Below are 20,214 nucleotides of genomic sequence, written 5' to 3'. Positions count from 1 at the left end.
ACAAATATGAACGAATATTCATACGCCATTGTGACTTTATTGTATTACCGTGACTTTTTTGTTATGGGATAAGGATGAAATGATATCATCATACGCATCATGCGTGAAACGGAACGGACTCAAGGTATAGCGATCGGCGGTCAGAGTTTCATGACCGCGAAGATTGAAATCGCTATAACTTCAACGAGAGACGATCTTAGTGCCGTAAACGGAAGCGAACTCAGTGACCTCGAATGATGATAGGAGCTTGTCGATGAAATCTGCATGCTTCTCTGAGACTATGAGGTTGAAAATCGAACTCGCCGAAATTCTAACGGTTTCAAATCCTTCGCTCGGAACGGAGATACCGGGTGAGAGAGAGAACGAGAGAGAATGTGAGAGAGTGTATGTGTGTGCGTGCGTGTGTGTGTGTGTGTGTGAGAGAGAGAGAGAGAGAGAGAGAGATATCATCGATCCTTTGGATGCATGACTGCGTGCGCGTATCCCAGCGCGTTGCATACGTGCATGATTGTACACGCGCGTTTTTGTCCATTTCTACACGTATATCTGTTTCCTCCTACACACACACACACCCACCCACCCACACACACACACACGCACACGCACACATACACATGATAGAAGGTTATTTTTAAATTTTCGAAACTTAGCTGTGCCGTGCGAGTGTCAGTACGATCGGATGTCAGTAGGAATCCTGAAATATAAATAGATGATTGAAGTGGACCGCATACCACGAGATTTTCTTTTGTGACCAACGATTTTTAATTCCCACCATCTCTCCCACGCACAGCATCCGCAGATTAATTTTGTCATATGATCATCCTGTAACCGATAACACTTTAAAAAAAGAAAATAAGAGACGCGTGATGAAGGGTCTCTTATGACCCGGACTTCCTTTTAAGAATTTTAAACTTCCGCTGGCAATGTTGGACTTTAATGACGCAGTCGATTTTTTTTATTGTGAATTTTATGAGATAAATTATTAATTCTAATCGGTATTCACACTCTGAAACTGAAATTTACCTAACTGATATTCGCGGGTCAATATATTTTATAAATTAATAGATCTTTGATTAAATCAGTTAATATAGAAATTATCTTATTTTTTATTAAAGTGGATCTTACAATTATAGTAATAATACTAAATACAAATTGAACTATTTCTTTATTTAGAAGTAAAAAAATGTAAGGAATAAATTAATAACTTAAAATTATGTAAGATTGTGAAAAACATTCGTTATATAATAATTTTCGTTACAGTTCTTCAAAACATAGTTGAAAATAACGTCCAGGTTCACTGAACCAGGGATTATAGTTAAATCTGCTGAAAAAAAGGTACAGTACAATCCAAGTTTATATGATAGTAAAAAATCGTTGTTAAAACTTTTACAAGTAAGTATTTTTTTATACAGAATAATATAAAAATCTCTGTATTAAAGCTCGAAGACCCATATTGCTGACGAAGAATGAAAATTGACAAAGGCTTAAAAAGTATAACAAATTGCGATTCTCCCTAAGAGTACAAGTAAACGGCGATACATAACAAGCAGAAAAATGCTTGTCGATTGAATTACAAGAGTCATTAAATCAGTTACGTGCATAACTTTTTGAATAGTACGTTGAGTCATTTCGGATCCGGTTTCTTTCGGATAAAAGACACGGCAGATCCGGACTTGCCCCTTTTTTGTTTGCCTGTAACAACCCCGAAGACCAAGAATGATAACATCTGCGGGTTGCAGTCAGAACACGATCAATAATCGAGTTTCTGAGAAAAATAACTTCATTCGCAGGTCACAAACATTTTTGGAAAGTTAAACAAACGTGAATGCAGCGCATTATTGCAGTCCGCAAAGACATTCTAAAAGAAATTTAGAACTTTCAACTCGTTGGTTAAATCGGCGCCGTTAAAATGGAAACGATAAGTTAGCTCTTGCCAAGTTTCTTAACTTTCTTAAAGCTTTCTTTCTCACGAACCAGCAGAACAAAGATTAGAAAATAGCAAGCAGCAAATTGAAAGATTAAAGTAAAATGTGGTTGCTGAATTTAGTCATTAAACGTCATGTTCTCGTTAAGCACTACTTTAATATCACTCATTAGACATTACTCATTAAATATTTCTTTAATGTTTTTAATGAATGTTTAAGTAATCATTTAAATATTCATTAGATACCTATTTAATAAGTATTTAATATTCATTAAATTTATTTCTAATGAATATATTATTATTTAATTTGTGATATTAAAATGTTACAAAGAATGTTGCTTATTAGTATTTATTTTAAAAAAAGCTTATAATAAATAAAATAAAAAATTAATTAATTATAATAAATAAGATTAAAATTCTTACATTAACAATTAACAATTTTTATGCATAGGATAGCATTAGCAAAAATTACAAAAATGACGTTTTAAATACATACATACATTTTTGCGTAAGCATGGATGTATGGTATTCATTCACGATTTACGATGAGTCATTCATTTCCGCGAAAAGCATTGAGACAAAAACAGTAACAGATAAGTACGTTTTATGAATCACAAAAGTATATTCTATCAGTGATTGATACTCGATATCAGAATTACTTTATTAAGTACGAACTCGCAGTATCCGTGTATATAACTGAAATATAATATTTAAATCATACAGCTTTATAAGTACAATAAAAATTGCAAATATATATCTTTACAGTAATAAAAGAAAAAGGACGTTAAAAAAAGTTTTTCAATTGAAGAGTCAAAGCAATATTCAGCGAACTATTATTTATATTATATTATATAGAGAATTAATCAAGCAACTCGATGGTCTCGAGATAATTATCTAACAATAGCAATTAAAGCTCTCTAATTAACGACGATACAATTGAATTTTAATTAGTTCTACATTCCGCTATTCCAATTAGTCATTCCATCATTTGCTTCATTTTCGCACAGATTATGTGGACAGAATTTTTGAAGAAATTAATTATTCAATTTCTCGAGCCTGAAAATTTTGTCTACCATATGGCTTCGAGATTAAATACTAAAATTTATTAACACGAAGACGATGTAAAAGAATATCATTGTCGTTAGGTAGATAGGAAAATTTCTATTGTAACATCACACAGCTATTATATACAAGTTTGTAAAGAATTCTGTTAATATATAAACCATAGACGCAGCCAGGTGAGACAAGAAGAATTATGGTCCTCTAAATCTTAGAGAAGAACAAAATTAATTTAAACCTGCAGTTACGGATTATGTTTAATGAGTATTCACAGGATATTAATTTTGAAAAAGAAAAAGGAAACTTAGAGATAAAAATTATAAACATTTTCTGGAAATCTAAAACGGATGGTGTCATAAACTTTAATTGTTCCTTTCAATACAAGCCGTTGCAAACAAAAGTCCGTGGCAGAAGAATGTCATTGTCGTCAAGCAAGTTCGCTTCGTACCTCCACAAAAGCACAATAAAAACCGTTAACGTCTCGACAGCGCGATCTCTTTCTTTTACCTTTCACCATTTATCTCAATGACCGAATTGTCGATCATGTTGATCGAGAGAAAGATCGTAGAGAAAGTGAGCTAAAATACGTTAACATATCTTCTGATACACAACAATCGAAGAGATCAATACAAGAACTCGATATAAAATCGGCATTCTATTGCAATTTCTTTTTCTGTTCTTTTCTTTTGGACGAAATAAAACTTAAAGGAATTTTGCATCAATAAGCAACGTTTTTAAGGAAACAAATAAGGAAACTAGCAAAAATGCAAGATTCTTGTTAGAAATCGAGAAAAATCGAGAGATTAATCGAGACTTAAGTCATTTATGAATGATGAAAACCTGTCCTATTGTATCTTACCCACCTGAACCAAAACTGTACGTAAATACAATAAATATTCATTGAATTAATGAAAAGTGGTCCAATGAATTTTCATAATAATTTAGATTATAAAACTATTACTAGAATTCATTGCAAGAATAAATATTTGATTATATTAATGAATCCAGTTATTGTATTAATCAGAGCTAGGTAAAAGTATTTAAAATACTTTTATTTGAAAACGATAATTGTAAGACAATTATATCGTGTATTTTGTATTTCAACGGCGTACATAAAAATATTTTGCATTTTATATTTTATGGAAGTATATAAAAGTATTTTATATTTTGTATTTCAGTATTAATAATGAAAAAAATTGAAAGTATTTTGTATTTTAAATACTAAGATTGACAATTAATGTTATTATTTAAATTACGAAGTACAAAAGGTTTGCAATCTTTCAATTTTAAATACAAAATACGTAATAATACTTTCATATGTACATCGCTGAAATATAAAATATAAAATCTACTTTTATTGCGAAAACTGTGTTTTAAATAAAAGTATATTTTAAATACTTACCCAGCCCTGGTATTAATAAATTAACTTCATTAAGTTGGACATTGAGTTTGAGATATTGATTAACGATCATTCGCTGGACCAACATTTTTTTCAGTGCAAGTACAAAAAATATAGCAAAACCATCACGAGATATTATTGTTATGAGAGACTCCGATCAAGCTCCGAAACTTATCAAGCAATATCTGTACTATTTAATTAATTTATTAAATACTTGGGCTGGTATTCATAGTCGATTCTGGTATTTAAGATCGTTTTAAGTACAGCCCTAAAATGCCAATCATTAGTATCTTAAGACATTACTATTCCCATTACAACGATTTTTAAATAAGACTCGATTATAAATATCTCTAAATTGTTCATTATATGAATAGCTCTAAACTGTTTCATTAAATGGATAAAATCGTTAATTTTGTCTTTGCTGGATATACAAACAGAAAGAAAGATTAGATTAGGAACTATATTTCACTTAGACTACATTCAACGTCTTTTCCAAATATAATTTTACTCAATATGTACCTTTTGAAACGTAAGCTTAGAAATTTTTATCCCAAGCAATTCTACATAAAAAAAAAATTATTTTGCTAAAATATATAAAAATTTAATTATAAGATAATAATAATAATGTAAATAATTACGTAAGAAGCTGAAGTATGACGAGAAATGCTGCAAGTTTTGATATTCTAGCAATCAACTTAAACGTGATATGCTATTTAATTATTTTAATAATTTAACGAAATTATTTTCAGCTCTGTTATCTTATATAGCTATAGCTTTTAATAAAACTGTTTTTCTTTTCTGGTTGACTTAATGACCGATTATGCTAATCGGTGTTTGGCCGAAGTCACTCTTGATTTGTAACGATAATAATTAACGGACAAGCGCAACGTTGTGAAATGAAATGCAACACGAAGAACGTTCTAGAATCGCATGCTGCGGTACGTCAAAGGGCGGTATACGCACTCCGTCCGGAGTGCTCCAACTTGTGGACCGCGAGGAAGAAGAGCTCTCGGTCGTCAAAAAGTATCTCGCTTCGACACAGCGAGTTCGCAACGTCACAATCAGACGTTATGCTCGGATGAATAATGCATATCCGATTGCAACGCGAATGCGTTATCTCGCTCGCTCGCACGCCATCCTATTGTCCGTCTCTCTCCTCCTTTATCTCTTTCTCTCTCTCTATTTCGTCACGCGCACGCACACACGCACGTTTATCCTAGAGGACGCGCGCACGGATCACACGGGCTCCCCCCATCCCTCACCCCCCCCCCTAAACGTCCACGTGTGTGTGCGGGCGCGCGCATGCGCGCTGCGCAATCGTAGCCTCGAACCCAGACGCATTTGACGACGAGTTGCCTCGCGGGCCGGGGGGGAAAGGAAAAATCACCGATTCCCGTCGAAAATTGAGAAAAACCGAGCGGAGTCGCGCGAGGAGCGTAAACGGGCGAATCTCCACGCCGTGAATTCGCCGCTTGTCGCGTCGTAAAACGCGCGTCCGCGAGAGACAACGTCACGCGCGGCGCTGCGAGCGACGGCGCCAGCGTCGCCGCCGCGGCGACACCTGGCTGCGAGGCTACGCCCGAAAACGCCGATGCGCATGTCATTTGCGGGCACGATCTCTTTCTGTCGTGGCATCTTGAGGTGAGTGGTTGTTCGTTGGTTCGCAAACCGGCAAAAACTATCGGAACTATCCGACGTATCTCGACCGAGGATACATCATCGAATAACAGGTACGGAATAGAACGACGGCCGGGGCTACCCCGTGTTGTGTTGTGCGTATAGTTTCGCGATCCCGTCGTGGCCGTCCGTGGAAATTCGTCGCGAACGGTAGCTCTTCGCCGACACGGTAAAGTGCCGCATGGCCGGTTGGCCGTGCCTTCTTCTTCCCGCCGGCTGTTGGGATCCCGCGTGCGTACCGGCGTGCCGACGACGGGCGTCGTTTCGCGGAGGGATCGCCGTCGGTCGCGAGGATGATAGTCGCGGACGAGCGTGGCGTACGGGAGGGTAAAACGCCGCCGGTCGCGCGAGCCGGCGGCGGACGCGTCCGTGATCGCGAGAGGAGCGCACCGGATGCACTATGGCGGCCGTGCGCGCTTGTCAGACCGCCTGGAATTCCGCCGACGATCGCCGCGAGTTCGCTCGTTGCTCTCCCGCGGGGGAGAAATAGGTCTCCGCGCGGTCGAGATCTCGTTGAGCCCGCTCGCGGGCGGCTACGCGCGGCCCGAAAAATCGTGATACTCGTGGCAGGACGCGTGCGGTAACGGCGGAGTCAAAAAACCGGAAACGCGAGGTTAAAGGTGCTGTCCTCTCTCTCTTCTCTCCCGTCTCGCTCACTCTCGAGAATCGCGAGTCCGCCCGGAGGCCGTGTGCAACGCGACGACCTTGCACCTCGGCTTCTGAAATGTGCTGGAAGTCGGGTTCTCGCGAGGGGAAGATGACGAGGATCTTGCCGGCGTGACGGAGCCGGGCCGCAAAGCGAGATTCTCTCAGTTCTCCGTTACAGTTAAAATCCTGGAATGTAGGTTAAACGAAAATCGTCACGCATTTCGTGCAGAAAGTCAAGTTATCGCGGAAAGTAGAACCTCGTTTGGCCGCAAGGTGATCGGCGCGCACGGAGGAAAAAAAACTGGGCGTTATCTGCGACTCCCATTGATAGCCAAGAATGATTCTACGAAACGATATAACGGTTGATTTCGCAAGAAATCGCGATATATCAGCGTTTCCGTCACGTTCCAACGCACTCGCAAGGACCGCGAATTGTAATTGGCATCCGGAGGCTCCTTGGGGGGATCTCCGTAATTTTCCATGCGCCTTCAGCGAGCCGCCGCGTGCTGGCTGGATGGACCGCGAAGGCGGCGGCGTATTTAGCCCACCTTCGTTTTTCGCGAATCGAGCGCGAATCTTTCTGGGTCCAGCAGAATGTCGGGGAGCTTCGCGGGGAGGAAAAAAAGAAAGAATGGGAGAGAAAAAAAAAAGAGGATCCGCAATAACGTGGCATCGTGCGCGGTGCCGAGCGTCGCGACAATCGTGGCAACAGCGCGCTGCTCCTCCTCGTTACTTACAAAATGGCGGCCGTCTGCCATTCTCGAATATTCACGTTCGGCCACGTGGACGGCGGACAAAGACCGCTGCGACGTCCCGAATGTCCGCGTCCGAGTGTTCCACGCACGCTCGTGATGCGTTTGAAGAAGCGGTTGCACCATTTGGCGCAACGCGAGATCGACGAAATTGGCTCTCGGTCTTTCTCGTTCCAGACGTCGTTCGGTTCCATATGTCGCGATGATCAATTAACTCGGTACAGATAATCGGATGGTCTCCAATACGCGAATTAAAATGTTACGAATTAACTCGTAACGAAAACACATTTTTGGTGCTAAAGGAACATATGGACTCCTGGAATCTATTGAAGTTTTCTTGTTACTGTTGTATTTTAATTATTTTTTTAGAATTTATCAAGTTTACAATTGAAAAGTAAAATTCTAAAACATTAAATTATTTCAAATTGTCACTGTTTAAAAGTTAAGACAAATCTCAAGGAAACCAGGCCTATTTGTTCCAGTATAATGCAATTAAGTCTTAATTCTACCCAGCAATGTTTTCTAACTCAATCCTGTATTTTTGTTTTCTCAGTGTAATAGAAGAACTCTCCTAAAACTACAAAAATGGGCAAGGAGAAGATTCACATTAATATCGTCGTTATTGGACACGTCGATTCCGGCAAGTCGACCACCACTGGTCATTTGATCTACAAATGTGGTGGTATCGACAAGCGTACTATTGAGAAGTTCGAGAAAGAAGCCCAAGAGGTAATGTCCAATCATCTTTAGACAAAACATTTTATAATTTCTATAATTGCATAAGTATTGTTGTAAGACTTGACTAATTACAGTCGAATATGAAGAGAACGTTTGATTAGTTAATTTTTATAAGTACAAGTCTTACAATTACATTTACACAAGTATAAAATGATCTTAAAAGCACGCTTTATATAACATAGACTCATACAATACGACATAATGATGATACATTTTTTCCTCATTCGCGGTTTCCACCGGAGGATTCTTGAATCCATTGACGGTTGAGAATGTCTGAATGTCATTTCATCAAAGGCTGTGCTCCATTTGACGCTCGCACTTTTAGAATCATTTTTCCTTGTTTTATCAAATGTTAAACAAGAATAATTGATGCGTGTAAGCGCAAAATTGTACGCATCCAAAGTTTTTATCAATAATATTGAGATTTGTTAAAATGCATTTAATAACAATAATAGGAAACTTAGAAGGATCTAAAATATAATGAATTTAATTGAGATTGTTTTTTTTTAGATGGGCAAAGGTTCCTTCAAATATGCCTGGGTACTCGATAAACTTAAAGCTGAACGTGAGCGTGGTATCACTATTGACATTGCCTTGTGGAAGTTCGAAACCTCTAAATACTATGTGACGATTATCGACGCTCCTGGACATAGAGATTTTATCAAGAACATGATCACCGGTACCTCGCAGGCTGATTGTGCGGTATTGATCGTTGCTGCTGGTACTGGTGAATTCGAGGCGGGAATTTCAAAGAATGGACAGACTCGCGAACACGCTCTTCTCGCGTTCACCCTCGGCGTCAAGCAATTGATTGTCGGAGTTAACAAAATGGATTCCACCGAGCCCCCGTATTCCGAGACTCGATTCGAGGAAATTAAGAAGGAAGTATCGTCCTACATCAAAAAGATCGGTTACAATCCAGCCGCTGTTGCGTTCGTGCCAATCTCTGGCTGGCACGGAGACAACATGTTGGAAATATCTTCCAAGATGCCCTGGTTTAAGGGATGGGCTGTAGAGCGTAAAGAGGGCAAGGCCGAAGGTAAATGTCTTATCGAAGCTCTGGATGCCATCCTACCACCCACCAGGCCGACTGACAAGGCTCTTCGTCTTCCCCTTCAGGTAACGTCAATATCTTAATCACACTAATCTTAATTTTTACAAATAATTTACATGATGATACTTAATATAATTTCATTCGTGGTTTTCACCATAGGATTTTTAATCCATTGATGGCTAAAATGTGTCTGATTTTATGAGATATGACAAAAATGAATGATTAATTTTATTGAAGCACAGAACAATAATTTTTTAATGTTTTTTTTTTACGATTGCAGGACGTGTACAAGATTGGTGGTATTGGAACAGTACCCGTCGGCCGTGTTGAGACTGGTGTACTGAAACCTGGTATGGTTGTTACCTTTGCACCCGCTGGATTGACCACTGAAGTCAAGTCCGTCGAAATGCACCACGAGGCTCTGCAGGAGGCTGTGCCCGGTGACAACGTTGGTTTCAACGTCAAGAACGTGTCTGTTAAAGAATTGCGTCGTGGATACGTCGCCGGAGATTCCAAGAACAACCCGCCCAAGGGTGCTGCTGATTTTACCGCACAGGTAGGCTTATTACATTTAATTGCATTCACTTTAATTAGTCTCTTTGACACTATGATGAGAAATTGATTACCTCATTCGCGGTTTCCACCGGAAGTTTCCTAATGATGGTTGAGTATGTCTGAGTGTTTTAATGTTTGCATATTAAAATTAAGTGCTAGTAACTTTAGAGGATTGTAAGATATGAATTACAAACATATAATTAATACAATTATTTATTTCATTCAGGTCATCGTGCTCAATCATCCTGGTCAAATCAGCAACGGATACACACCCGTATTGGATTGCCATACTGCCCACATCGCCTGCAAGTTCGCTGAAATTAAGGAGAAGTGCGATCGCCGTACTGGCAAGACCACCGAGGAAAACCCGAAAGCCATCAAATCCGGTGACGCCGCCATCGTTACCCTGGTACCTAGCAAGCCTATGTGCGTTGAGGCTTTCCAAGAGTTCCCACCCTTGGGACGTTTCGCTGTCCGTGACATGCGTCAAACAGTAGCTGTTGGCGTCATCAAGGCCGTCACCTTTAAGGATCAGGCGGGCAAAGTCACCAAGGCCGCTGAGAAAGCCCAGAAGAAGAAATAACTATTGTAATAGTTTCCGTGCATACACCGATAGTTTCCGTGCGAATATGTCACCGGGCGGACGACGGCGTACATCAGCCGACATAACTCATCCTCCTTTGTATGACTCGCGAGAGACGAACTTGGCAACATTGTCTACAACGGAGTTCCTCGTGAAGACTTTATCGCGAGCTACGATCGGAAATGACAAAACGACGATCCAATCGCGCAGATTGGCACATGCACGCAAGATCGCGCTACCGCGCTTCCTCGGCGCGCGGACATTTCGCTTGTCGAAATGGCTCCGTCATTTTTTTCACCGCAAGGAGTTTCGCAGGAAAGAACACGGGATGTTTATCTCTGGCCGATATGTATTTTCGTCTCGTGGGAGTCCGCAAGGAGGAAGAGCGAACTTCGCGCGAGCTATCGCAAACAACGTACACCTACCAACTACTTCATAACGAACATCAACATAATTTAGCGCGGCTTAATTATATTTTCTAATTACTATACGGAAATAAATTCTGTATATATCCGATATTTCGGGAAGAAACATGTCATTATTACTCTTTGTTGACATTGACAGTCACTTCATCGGTGACTTGTCAAAGTTTATCATCCTTTTGAGCAAAAAAAAAGAATATTTCATTTTTATCGCTCTCACATCTACGGTAGCTATACGATCTAACCAGATGAAAAGTAATATATATCGTGGCGATACTCGTATCATTTTGTCTTGGTAGCTTTTTTATATTAATCGTTCAGGTTATTAATTCAAGAAACGTAGACTAGAGAGAACAACGGTAGTAGACCTTGACAAAATAGATTTCGTTGGGATATGGGACCTGTTGTTTCCTCTAATTATCTTTTCCATTTAGTTATAGATAAGATAAATCCAATTATCTTCAAGGAAGGAAACCTTTTTCTACGAATTATTCCTTTTATCAACTAACGTCTAACAGGGAGTGCATGCGCAAGATAACTTTTGCAATAACTCTATCTTTTATCTTCCCGCGATTTTTCTACAAACGACATTGGTTAACGGTTTTCTGTACATACATATAAATACCAGCGATGACGAGTAAGAGCGAAAATAAAGAAGCTGCGGAAACGAGACGTCGGTGATTCACTATCACCAATACGCAAACCCGACTCCTTGTCTTCCCTTACAACTTATCTGAATGCTGAATTTCCATGAAGACTCAAAAAAAAAAAAAACTTATTAAATATACGTAAGCGCAATTTCATGGTACGTATAAGACTCCGCAATTGAGAAATGTCAGAATTAGATTTTTTTTTAAATCATAGTTTATGTGAATAAAAATTAATTGTTGCAAAATTAATTGGTTTATATTTCGTTGAGACTTAAAAAAAAACATTAAATATTCTATGTTCATAAAAAGAACGTGAAATTTAACGGAGATGTAAACTGTCAGAATTGTTAACGATTGATAAGATTAGAAACACATTCAATAGCAACAGGTATTCTCTACTTACATTTGCAATTGTATCGTATTATCTTTATATATAAATAAATTGCGATTACGTATGTATTTAAAATATTGTATATTAAATAATAGATATCTCGTAAAATGTGGAAAATATAACTAAATTAATTTCGCTATTTTTTCTTTTTCATTTAATTAAACTATGTATGCTCGATGTATAAATATTCAAATATATAAAATTGCATTAATTATATAGGCATGCATTATGATATATTTTATTGGCGTATTAATATATATTATTAACAAAAGAGAAATAATGAACAATCTTTTTTAGTTACTAAATATCGCCTTACTTTATTCTCTTTTTTTTCTTACTGTGTACTAGACGTATACTTTGTATTTTGTAAAATTAAAAAATGATTCTGAGAATTTTAAATCGGATACAAAGATTATGACAAAACTAAGAAACTGCAACAAATAAAACGTGGCGTAGACCAAGATTTATCGCGCTTTCAAAAATTTCGCTTGTCGCAAAATCTCGTATCGTAAGTTACAAAATTGAGTCACGTTGCATCACAACAGACGAAACTGCAATTACAGCCATCATCAACAATCAGTCGTAACATATGAACATTGAGGGCCCAGAAGTTCCATTATGAAATAAGTACTATACGGGTCTCCAGGCACTGGCGATGGCGGGGAGAAACGACAAAGGGAGAGAAAATATTGATGGAAGGTACAGGAAACGCGGCTACGAGGGACTGATCCGCCGATAACGTTGCATCACATTGCAACGTGCATCTACTTGAGAGCCGCCACGCTCCAATTGCCACATTTTCCACCGAGCTGATCCAAATTCCGCTATGTCGAGGTTAGGAATTGTTTACTTGTCAAACCCACGGCATCGAGGAAAGACGTAGACGAAACATGAGGGAGATCTGGTGAAGAGTGACGAGACGCTTTCGCGGAAAACATGTTTTTCCCCGTAGGATGGCCGCGGGTCCTCAACACCTGCGAGCAGGGCAAAATAAACGCGGTGGTGTGCAACAGAGACAAAATTATGTTCGCCGTTCTCACCGCGGACTCTCTTGTCATCTGGTACTGCAAGGCACGTAATTTAGACCAAGAATCTGCTTTTCCATACGGTACAGAAACTTGCACCAACATTGCTGCAACGTTGCGATGTTGCTGCAATATTGCTGGTATGATTTGTGCTGTATAGATTTCAGCCAAATCATAGGTTTTAAATCTCCAAGGATACTAGCACAGTCATAATAAAATCTATTTAGTAAGCAAAACATAGCATATACATAGATTTCATTATGACTGTATTTTTTTTGCAAGAAATATAGATGAGTACAGTAAAGCCCAACAATCTTGTTTGTTAATGTTACATAAAGATAAAATGTTATACTGTATCACACTTTGTGTCATCTGTGTCAGTTGGAAAACATTCTGTATATTTATTTGATATATTTTATGATTAATCTGTTGCATATGTTAAACTGCATATATTCTCTTGTAGTTTTCTCAGACGTATTTAATAATTTCTAAAATATGATGTATATATTGCAGCCCTGTGTACCAATTGTATTTAGCAAACGGTCTGCAAATTCTTTGTGGCAACATGGTGAGAATGTCTTGGTGCAATGGAGACCAGACTCTAGCATGCTGGTTATTGCGACGTCAGATAGCTACCTGCTGTTCTACAAACTTTCAGACACCAGTGCAGAAGGCCGGGGACTTTATGAACAACGAGATTCACCAGTTACTAGTTTGAAACGGGATAGTGCAGAGTTATTTATTAAAGAAGTCATTCCATCCCTCATATTGAGTTTTGTAAGTTTTTTGATGATTTTTCATTGTCGAGCATAATGTGAGAAATTTAAAATAAAAATTATTTGTGAATTATTTATTAACTGATTAAATCATTAGATTCATCAAGATTGACTTACAGTGATTTAATTTCCTCTTATTTATTTTCCAGGAAAAGTCTGCTTGGATCGATGGTGGGATCAGTTCGTTAGTTTGTATACGAGATGAACTTATGATAGCAACCAAAACTAGCCATGTGATACGCCATAAATGGGACGGTACCATGAATCGCGACTATTCTTTAGATTTGAGACGTATACCGTTTAGTATTGATCAGCAAATTTCCACAGTGGCTATACCACTTACAGAGAATAACATTTATGTTACCGATATTGAATATTCGCCTCTCGTTGGAGGCTTTGCTATCGTGTTGAATAATGGCAAAGCTGCATTTCTCACTGCTCAATCTCTGAAATTTGATCCTAATCAAGTACAAGGAATCTGGGCTCAGGATTTGGACGATGCTACTTGCGCTGCTGTTAATCATAAATATCGATTAATTGCCATTGGTAGACAAAAGTAAGTGTCAATTTTATAGTGCAGTTCTTGAATTTGCAATATTTTCTCTAATTGATTAACTTTTAATTACAAATATTTTAATCGCAGTTCCGAAGGCGTTGTATATTATGTTGATGAGACAACTGGTGGTTTAGAGATGTCGCATACCTTGAGTCTATCTTCCAAAGATTATCCAGGTCGACCGGGTAGCGTCAAGTGTCTTAGATGGACACCCGACAGTTGTGCAATCGCTCTTGCTTGGGAAGGCGGCGGTTTAGCACTGTGGAGTACCTTTGGTGCTCTGTTGCTCTGTAGCTTAAAATGGGACTATGGCCTACGCGTAGATCTGACACACGATAATCCTTTGCATATCCATACAATGGAATGGTCTGCTGAAGGCTATCAGCTATGGATGCTGCGAGAATCTCCAGAATCTTTAGTTACCAACGAAAATGGCAATAAAACCACCAATTTAAGTCGCTCTCTTATTCAATTAGACTTCGCTAAAAGTCCCTTGACTATCAACCCATGTATGGGCCATCACGGACATTTGTATCTTCAAGGCGAGGATAGACTGTATTTAAATTTAGGAGCCGGATTATCTTCAACCGCTTCGGGTTTTCATCTTACCGCCGAAATGCCCAACGACAGTATGCTTCAGACACTTGCTGGCTGCAAACAATGGCTTGTTGTGCCCATTCCAACTGCGTATAGTGGTTCCAATTGGCCAATTCGGGTAAATATAATATTTATATTATAAGCACAATAAGTATAAAAAATAATATAATATTTATAAAAAAGTAAATTTATAAAAAACTTTTATCATAATTCACATATATGTGTATTTATGTTTACAGTATACTGCAATAGACAGCGAAGGTTTGAGTCTTGCAGTGGCCGGTCGAACAGGATTAGCACATTATTCCTTACCCTCAAGAAAATGGAAGTTATTCGGTAACGAGAGTCAAGAGCGGGACTTTATAGTAACCGGAGGATTGCTGTGGCATAAAGGATATCTCATAGCAAGCAGTTATTCTATATTAGACGATAAAGACGAGATTAGAATTTACCCACGCGATACTCGACTTGATAATAATTATGTCAAAAGTGTCAGGATGCCCTCGCAGGTGCTATTACTAAATACGACGAAAGACAGACTTTTAACTTTCTGTGCCAATGCTCAAATTAGTATCTATGATATGGTGTTGCAAAATGGCGTAGGTAAGTGTAAAATTGCTCCTACATTAAAAATTTATTTTTAAAGGTTTTTCGATCAATCGTTATTCAATGAAATGGTCGTGTTATTATTTTAGAAGCCGGTGGTATCGAATTAACGAGAATACAAACGGTGGACATTAGTGGACTGTGCGTACATCCCGCTTGCGTAGTTAGCGCCACTTTGACTTCGATTCGCGCGGAGACTGCTGGCAGTCATCCTCATCCTGAGAGTCTTCTGTTGAATGTCTCCGGACGTCTTCTCATGGTTCAACGTGAACATTCTACTGATAATTCGGAGGTTCTCTTCACATGCGGCGCACCAACAGTATTAGCGTCCTACGTCGAAAACGTTTGGGTACCATCGCGTTCAAGGAGAGATAAGCCGCATTTAACCGAAGCTTTGTGGCTATTCTGCGGGGCTCACGGCATGCGAGTTTGGTTGCCTCTATTCCGTAATCATCAGGAGAAAGCGCATGCTTTTATGAGCAAGCGGATCATGCTACCATTTCACTTGCGCATTTACCCATTGGCGATACTCTTCGAAGACGCGATTTTATTGGGGGCCGAAAACGATACTGTGTTGTTCACGTCAGATACTAATTCGCCTTTTTCACTGCCCTTCAATTTATTAGAACTTACGGTATTCAATTTTTTTTTATAATATAAAATAAATTGTATTTTTAATTATTTCTAGTTACTTAAATGTAATGGCTTTATATTTCAGAGTCAAGTGTATTTGCATCAAATTCTACGTCAATTGATACATCGGAACTTAGGCTATCATGCGTGGGAAATAGCGCGTTCTTGCTCCGCATTGCCATATTTCCCGCATTCGTTGGAACTGTTGCTTCACGAAGTCCTTGAGGAGGAAGCGACGAGCAAGGATCCTATTCCGGATGCTCAATTACCGTCCGTTGTGGAATTCATCCGCGAGTTTCCCGGTGTATGGGCCAGAGCCGTCGTGCAATGCGCTCGCAAGACCGAAATCGCGCTTTGGCCGTATCTGTTTTCCGTAGCTGGTCCACCGAAGAAGCTACTACAAGATTGTTTACAACGTCAGCAACTCGATACCGCCGCCAGTTATTTAATTATTCTACAAAATTTAGAGCCATCTTCCGTCAGCAGGCAGCATGCCACGTTACTGTTAGATGCTGCATTAGAACAAGGAAGATGGGAACTATCGAGAGATCTTGTGAGATTCCTTAGAGCAATCGGTAAATAATCTTACAAATTTTTATAAATATATATATTAATATGATTTATATTTTGACTCGGTAACGAGTAACGTTGATTAGTTGCTTTTAAAAAGTAACTTTCCATTTTTTGAAAATTAAAATTACATTTTTTTATATAAATTCAGACCCAAATGACGTGGAATCACCACGTACATCGTGGAGTGGTAGCGCGAAACTGGTAGGCCCTCCCCAAACACCTCCTCTTTCTCCACATGAGGACGATTTGGCCTTAGTCTTGGGTACTATGCAAGTTTCTAGGAGCCGTAGTTATAGTACTACAGTTACACCTAAAGTGCAATCCGAGAAAGACGTTGCGCCGTCTTCTATGCTAGAGAAAACCCGTAACGTTGTTATGAGACGAAAGAAATCAGTTCCAACAGCAAAATCTAGCGAGAAAACTGAAAATAAGTGAGTATTCTATTGCAATGTAGATAGTATATAAAGTTATGTGAATATTTAATATTTGAGATATTTATAAAATTTAGTTTCTGTAGTATAAATTCTTATTTCTTTCAGAATTTTTTTTGTCGTTGAACTAAAACTAAGCAAATTTATAATTTTCCAGGGAAGGATCAGCAGAAGAGTTTTTTATTGATGTTATCTTGCAACGTCATGCCCGGCGGCTACTATCAGCTCGCCGTTTGATCGACTTGGGTAGATTCGCAGCACGTCTTGACTTTCATTTAGTGACATGGTTTGCTCGAGAACGTGATAGAGCAGCAAGAATCGACGATTATGTAGGCACGTTAAAAGCGGTTCACGAAGACTTTGCATTTCCATACCCGACGCTTTCGTTACCAACGCTGCAGAAATTTCGGAGATCTAGCCTCACTTCTTTACACTCCATAATATCCGATGACGAAACCTTGTCTCCGAATTTGATCGTCGACGTACCTGACAGTGGATATACTAGTCTTCCAAGTGGTAGACCACCGTATACAACGTTGGTCTCACCCGTCGCTAGCTTAGAGACACAATTTCCAACCGCGGAAGCCAAATTAACACCGAATTTGATAAATGGTAAGTTATATTCTTTATTTGAAGTACTTTAAATTTCTATTTATACAAAATTTCTTTAAGAAAATGCAAATTTGTATATTCTTGTAAATAACGAAAGATTATTCTGCGTTAATAATTTTTTGTGTTTAATTTATAATTTTAGATGCCAACAGTGTTCTTAGCGATACTAGTACTATTTGGAGAGACGATGCAGAATCTATAGTTGGCTCTGTATGTTGGGTGTCACCGGAGTCAGTGGGACCTACAGAAATCAATCCAGCCTCGACTTCCGCACCAATCGGTCGGGCGGAAGTACAGCTCAGGTACGAATAATTTTTAACATTAAGAATTACAATTATTATCTTATTTATTTCTTACTTATTTGATTTTATTTATATAAACGGTTTTTCGTTTAACTTATTGTTATTTAAAAATTATGTTTTATATATCTTTATCTTTGTTAATTTTATTTTTAATTTTTACAGGTATTTACTACAGTTGTTTCTTGAAGGCAGTTGTCTAGGATGGGCTGCGGTTGTAGCTACTGTCCTTCGAGATGCAGCGGCCATGGCTAGAACTGTCAGAACGGCACATGCACCAATGCAAACTTTCGATTCTATAATCAATCTAAGAGATGGATTGCTTACTTTAACCAAATGGTCTCATTCGGAATGGTATGTACATTATCACATACATGTATTTTTACAGTTTTTGTATTTGACAATTTTTTAAATGTTTAAAATTAAAAATCTAACTATCTGCTTAATAATTTTGAAGTAATTAATTTTTTGTGAAGATATTTTCTCATCTAAATAAGTAACTTATAAAGTGACTTATAAATTTTAAATATGGTATTTATTTAATTTTCCAGTTAAATTTATTACAATTTTTACAATTTAATTATAAATTGATTCTCTGATTTTTGACATTCTGATTTCAGTTTAGGATACCGTCCTTTTATGTCAAATATCCAAAGTCAGATATCGTTATTGAATCGACTGATAATAATCAAGCAACAGCAAGAACAAGAACAGATACCAGAAAGTCCTTCTCCAAGTCCGGCTCCATCCGCTAGCAGTAATCAGCGCGGTACTCTCTCCCGTTCGAGACACTCTTCTATTAGTCACGCTTCTAATACAGCTCCGCTCGAAGAGGAACGCTCGCACGAATCACTTTTGACCGTCGAGGAGTCGGTATTTCATGGAAGTTACAATAATAATCTCAACGTCACGGAGGACACATCGCCGCAAAGCGCTTGCACAATCTCTTAAAGATGCTTCATGAAACTCCAGAAACACTAAGGCTGTCCAACTTCACTATGTATTTTACATACCAAATGGATTGTTTTCAGATTATTTAAGATCAAGTTTTAGAAAAAGATTACTCGATTATGTTTTACATGTAAGGATTTCATATATACTAGGTAATTATTTCATAGATATTGAATTTTATTTTGAAGCCGTTGATCTGAAGGTCTTTGTTATCTTGATATTAAAAATAATTTTTCTAATGCGATAGAATTTTGTAAAACTGATATGAACATCCTCATTCTAATACAGGTTGTTCCAGAAATTCTTGTAATTCGAAGAAATCTTGGAAATTTGTACATAACGTTTTGGAACATCTTTTTATTAACTTTACATTGAAGATTTTGAATTGTACAGGGTGAAACATGTAAAGGTGAATGATTCACGTGTATATAAGCACTTACGGTATTAATATACATATTGCGTTGCGAGGAATAAAACTCGGACGTGATGTATGAAGTCGCCAAAGTCAATGGCAGTTCTTAAATGATTTTACCGCTGTGCATAAAAGCACTTGGAAGATGCTCATTCGTTAATTATGAACAATAGGGAATAGCAATATAATCAAGCTAATAAATGAACACAGCGGTTTAAAGAAATCAAAATCTTGGTGCGTCAAAGGGTTAGTCTGATGTTACATAATGATAATTAATAATTATATAATATACAAAATAATGAAAATTATTAATAAGCTATTTATACATATATTGTAACTTAGAGGATCATATAAGTACATGTTATATTTTCACATAAAACTTAGTGTTTATTTTGTGTGCATATAATATATATATATATATATTTATTTATTATATATTATATTAGAAAATCTATATTTCGATAGCTTAACGAACAGATAAAATCAGAAAATAGATGAAAATTAAAAAAATATTTACAAGATAATTCTTAATTATATATAATACTGTAATACTGGGGTGTGTGTAAATTAAGAAAGAGATTTATAAGAAATATAAAATAATATATAATTAAGAATTACTTTGTACAAGATTTGAGAGTAGTACTATTTTTTTAAATTTTTATTCGAAAGAATCCAAATTTGTATGATTTTTCTGCTAATTGTTTATTATTTTTTCGGAATCAATTAATTTTCTAGGTAGATAAAGATATATGTAACGATATATTTTAATTATCTTAATTGGAGAATTTCGAATTTTTTCATAAGTTTTAAATTAAAAATGAATTAATAATGTTCATTGATACGATCACTTTTTTTGCTAGTCTGCAAAAGTATTACTTTTTTTATATTGTT

The 20,214-nt window shown here is 37.7% G+C and overlaps 2 protein-coding genes across 2 annotated transcripts; both read left to right on the top strand.

The window, feature by feature from the left end:
• Positions 1 to 6,000: 6,000 nt before the first annotated feature.
• EF1a-F2 (elongation factor 1-alpha F2) lies at positions 6,001 to 11,481 on the top strand. The gene is made up of 5 exons (XM_018543072.1): positions 6,001 to 6,112; positions 8,013 to 8,188; positions 8,708 to 9,316; positions 9,532 to 9,807; positions 10,033 to 11,481. Exons 2-5 carry the CDS (start codon positions 8,045 to 8,047, stop codon positions 10,387 to 10,389), a joined length of 1,386 nt encoding a protein of 461 aa, XP_018398574.1. The 5' UTR covers positions 6,001 to 6,112; positions 8,013 to 8,044; the 3' UTR covers positions 10,390 to 11,481.
• Positions 11,482 to 12,634: 1,153 nt separating this feature from the next.
• Positions 12,635 to 19,093, top strand: Rich (guanine nucleotide exchange factor subunit Rich). The gene is made up of 12 exons (XM_018543035.1): positions 12,635 to 12,923; positions 13,391 to 13,654; positions 13,803 to 14,209; positions 14,297 to 14,924; positions 15,046 to 15,409; positions 15,502 to 16,046; positions 16,131 to 16,620; positions 16,767 to 17,049; positions 17,207 to 17,661; positions 17,804 to 17,963; positions 18,126 to 18,314; positions 18,581 to 19,093. The coding sequence occupies exons 1-12, from the start codon at positions 12,789 to 12,791 to the stop codon at positions 18,909 to 18,911; spliced, it is 4,251 nt and encodes a 1,416-aa protein (XP_018398537.1). The 5' UTR covers positions 12,635 to 12,788; the 3' UTR covers positions 18,912 to 19,093.
• The last annotated feature ends 1,121 nt before the right edge of the window (positions 19,094 to 20,214 follow it).

Source organism: Cyphomyrmex costatus, unplaced genomic scaffold (genome assembly GCF_001594065.2).
Source record: "Cyphomyrmex costatus isolate MS0001 unplaced genomic scaffold, Ccosl1.0 scaffold36, whole genome shotgun sequence".
Classification (NCBI taxonomy): Eukaryota; Metazoa; Arthropoda; class Insecta; order Hymenoptera; family Formicidae; genus Cyphomyrmex; species Cyphomyrmex costatus.
The sequence above is the reverse complement of the archived record's forward strand: the minus strand, read 5'-3'. Positions and strand labels throughout refer to the sequence as shown.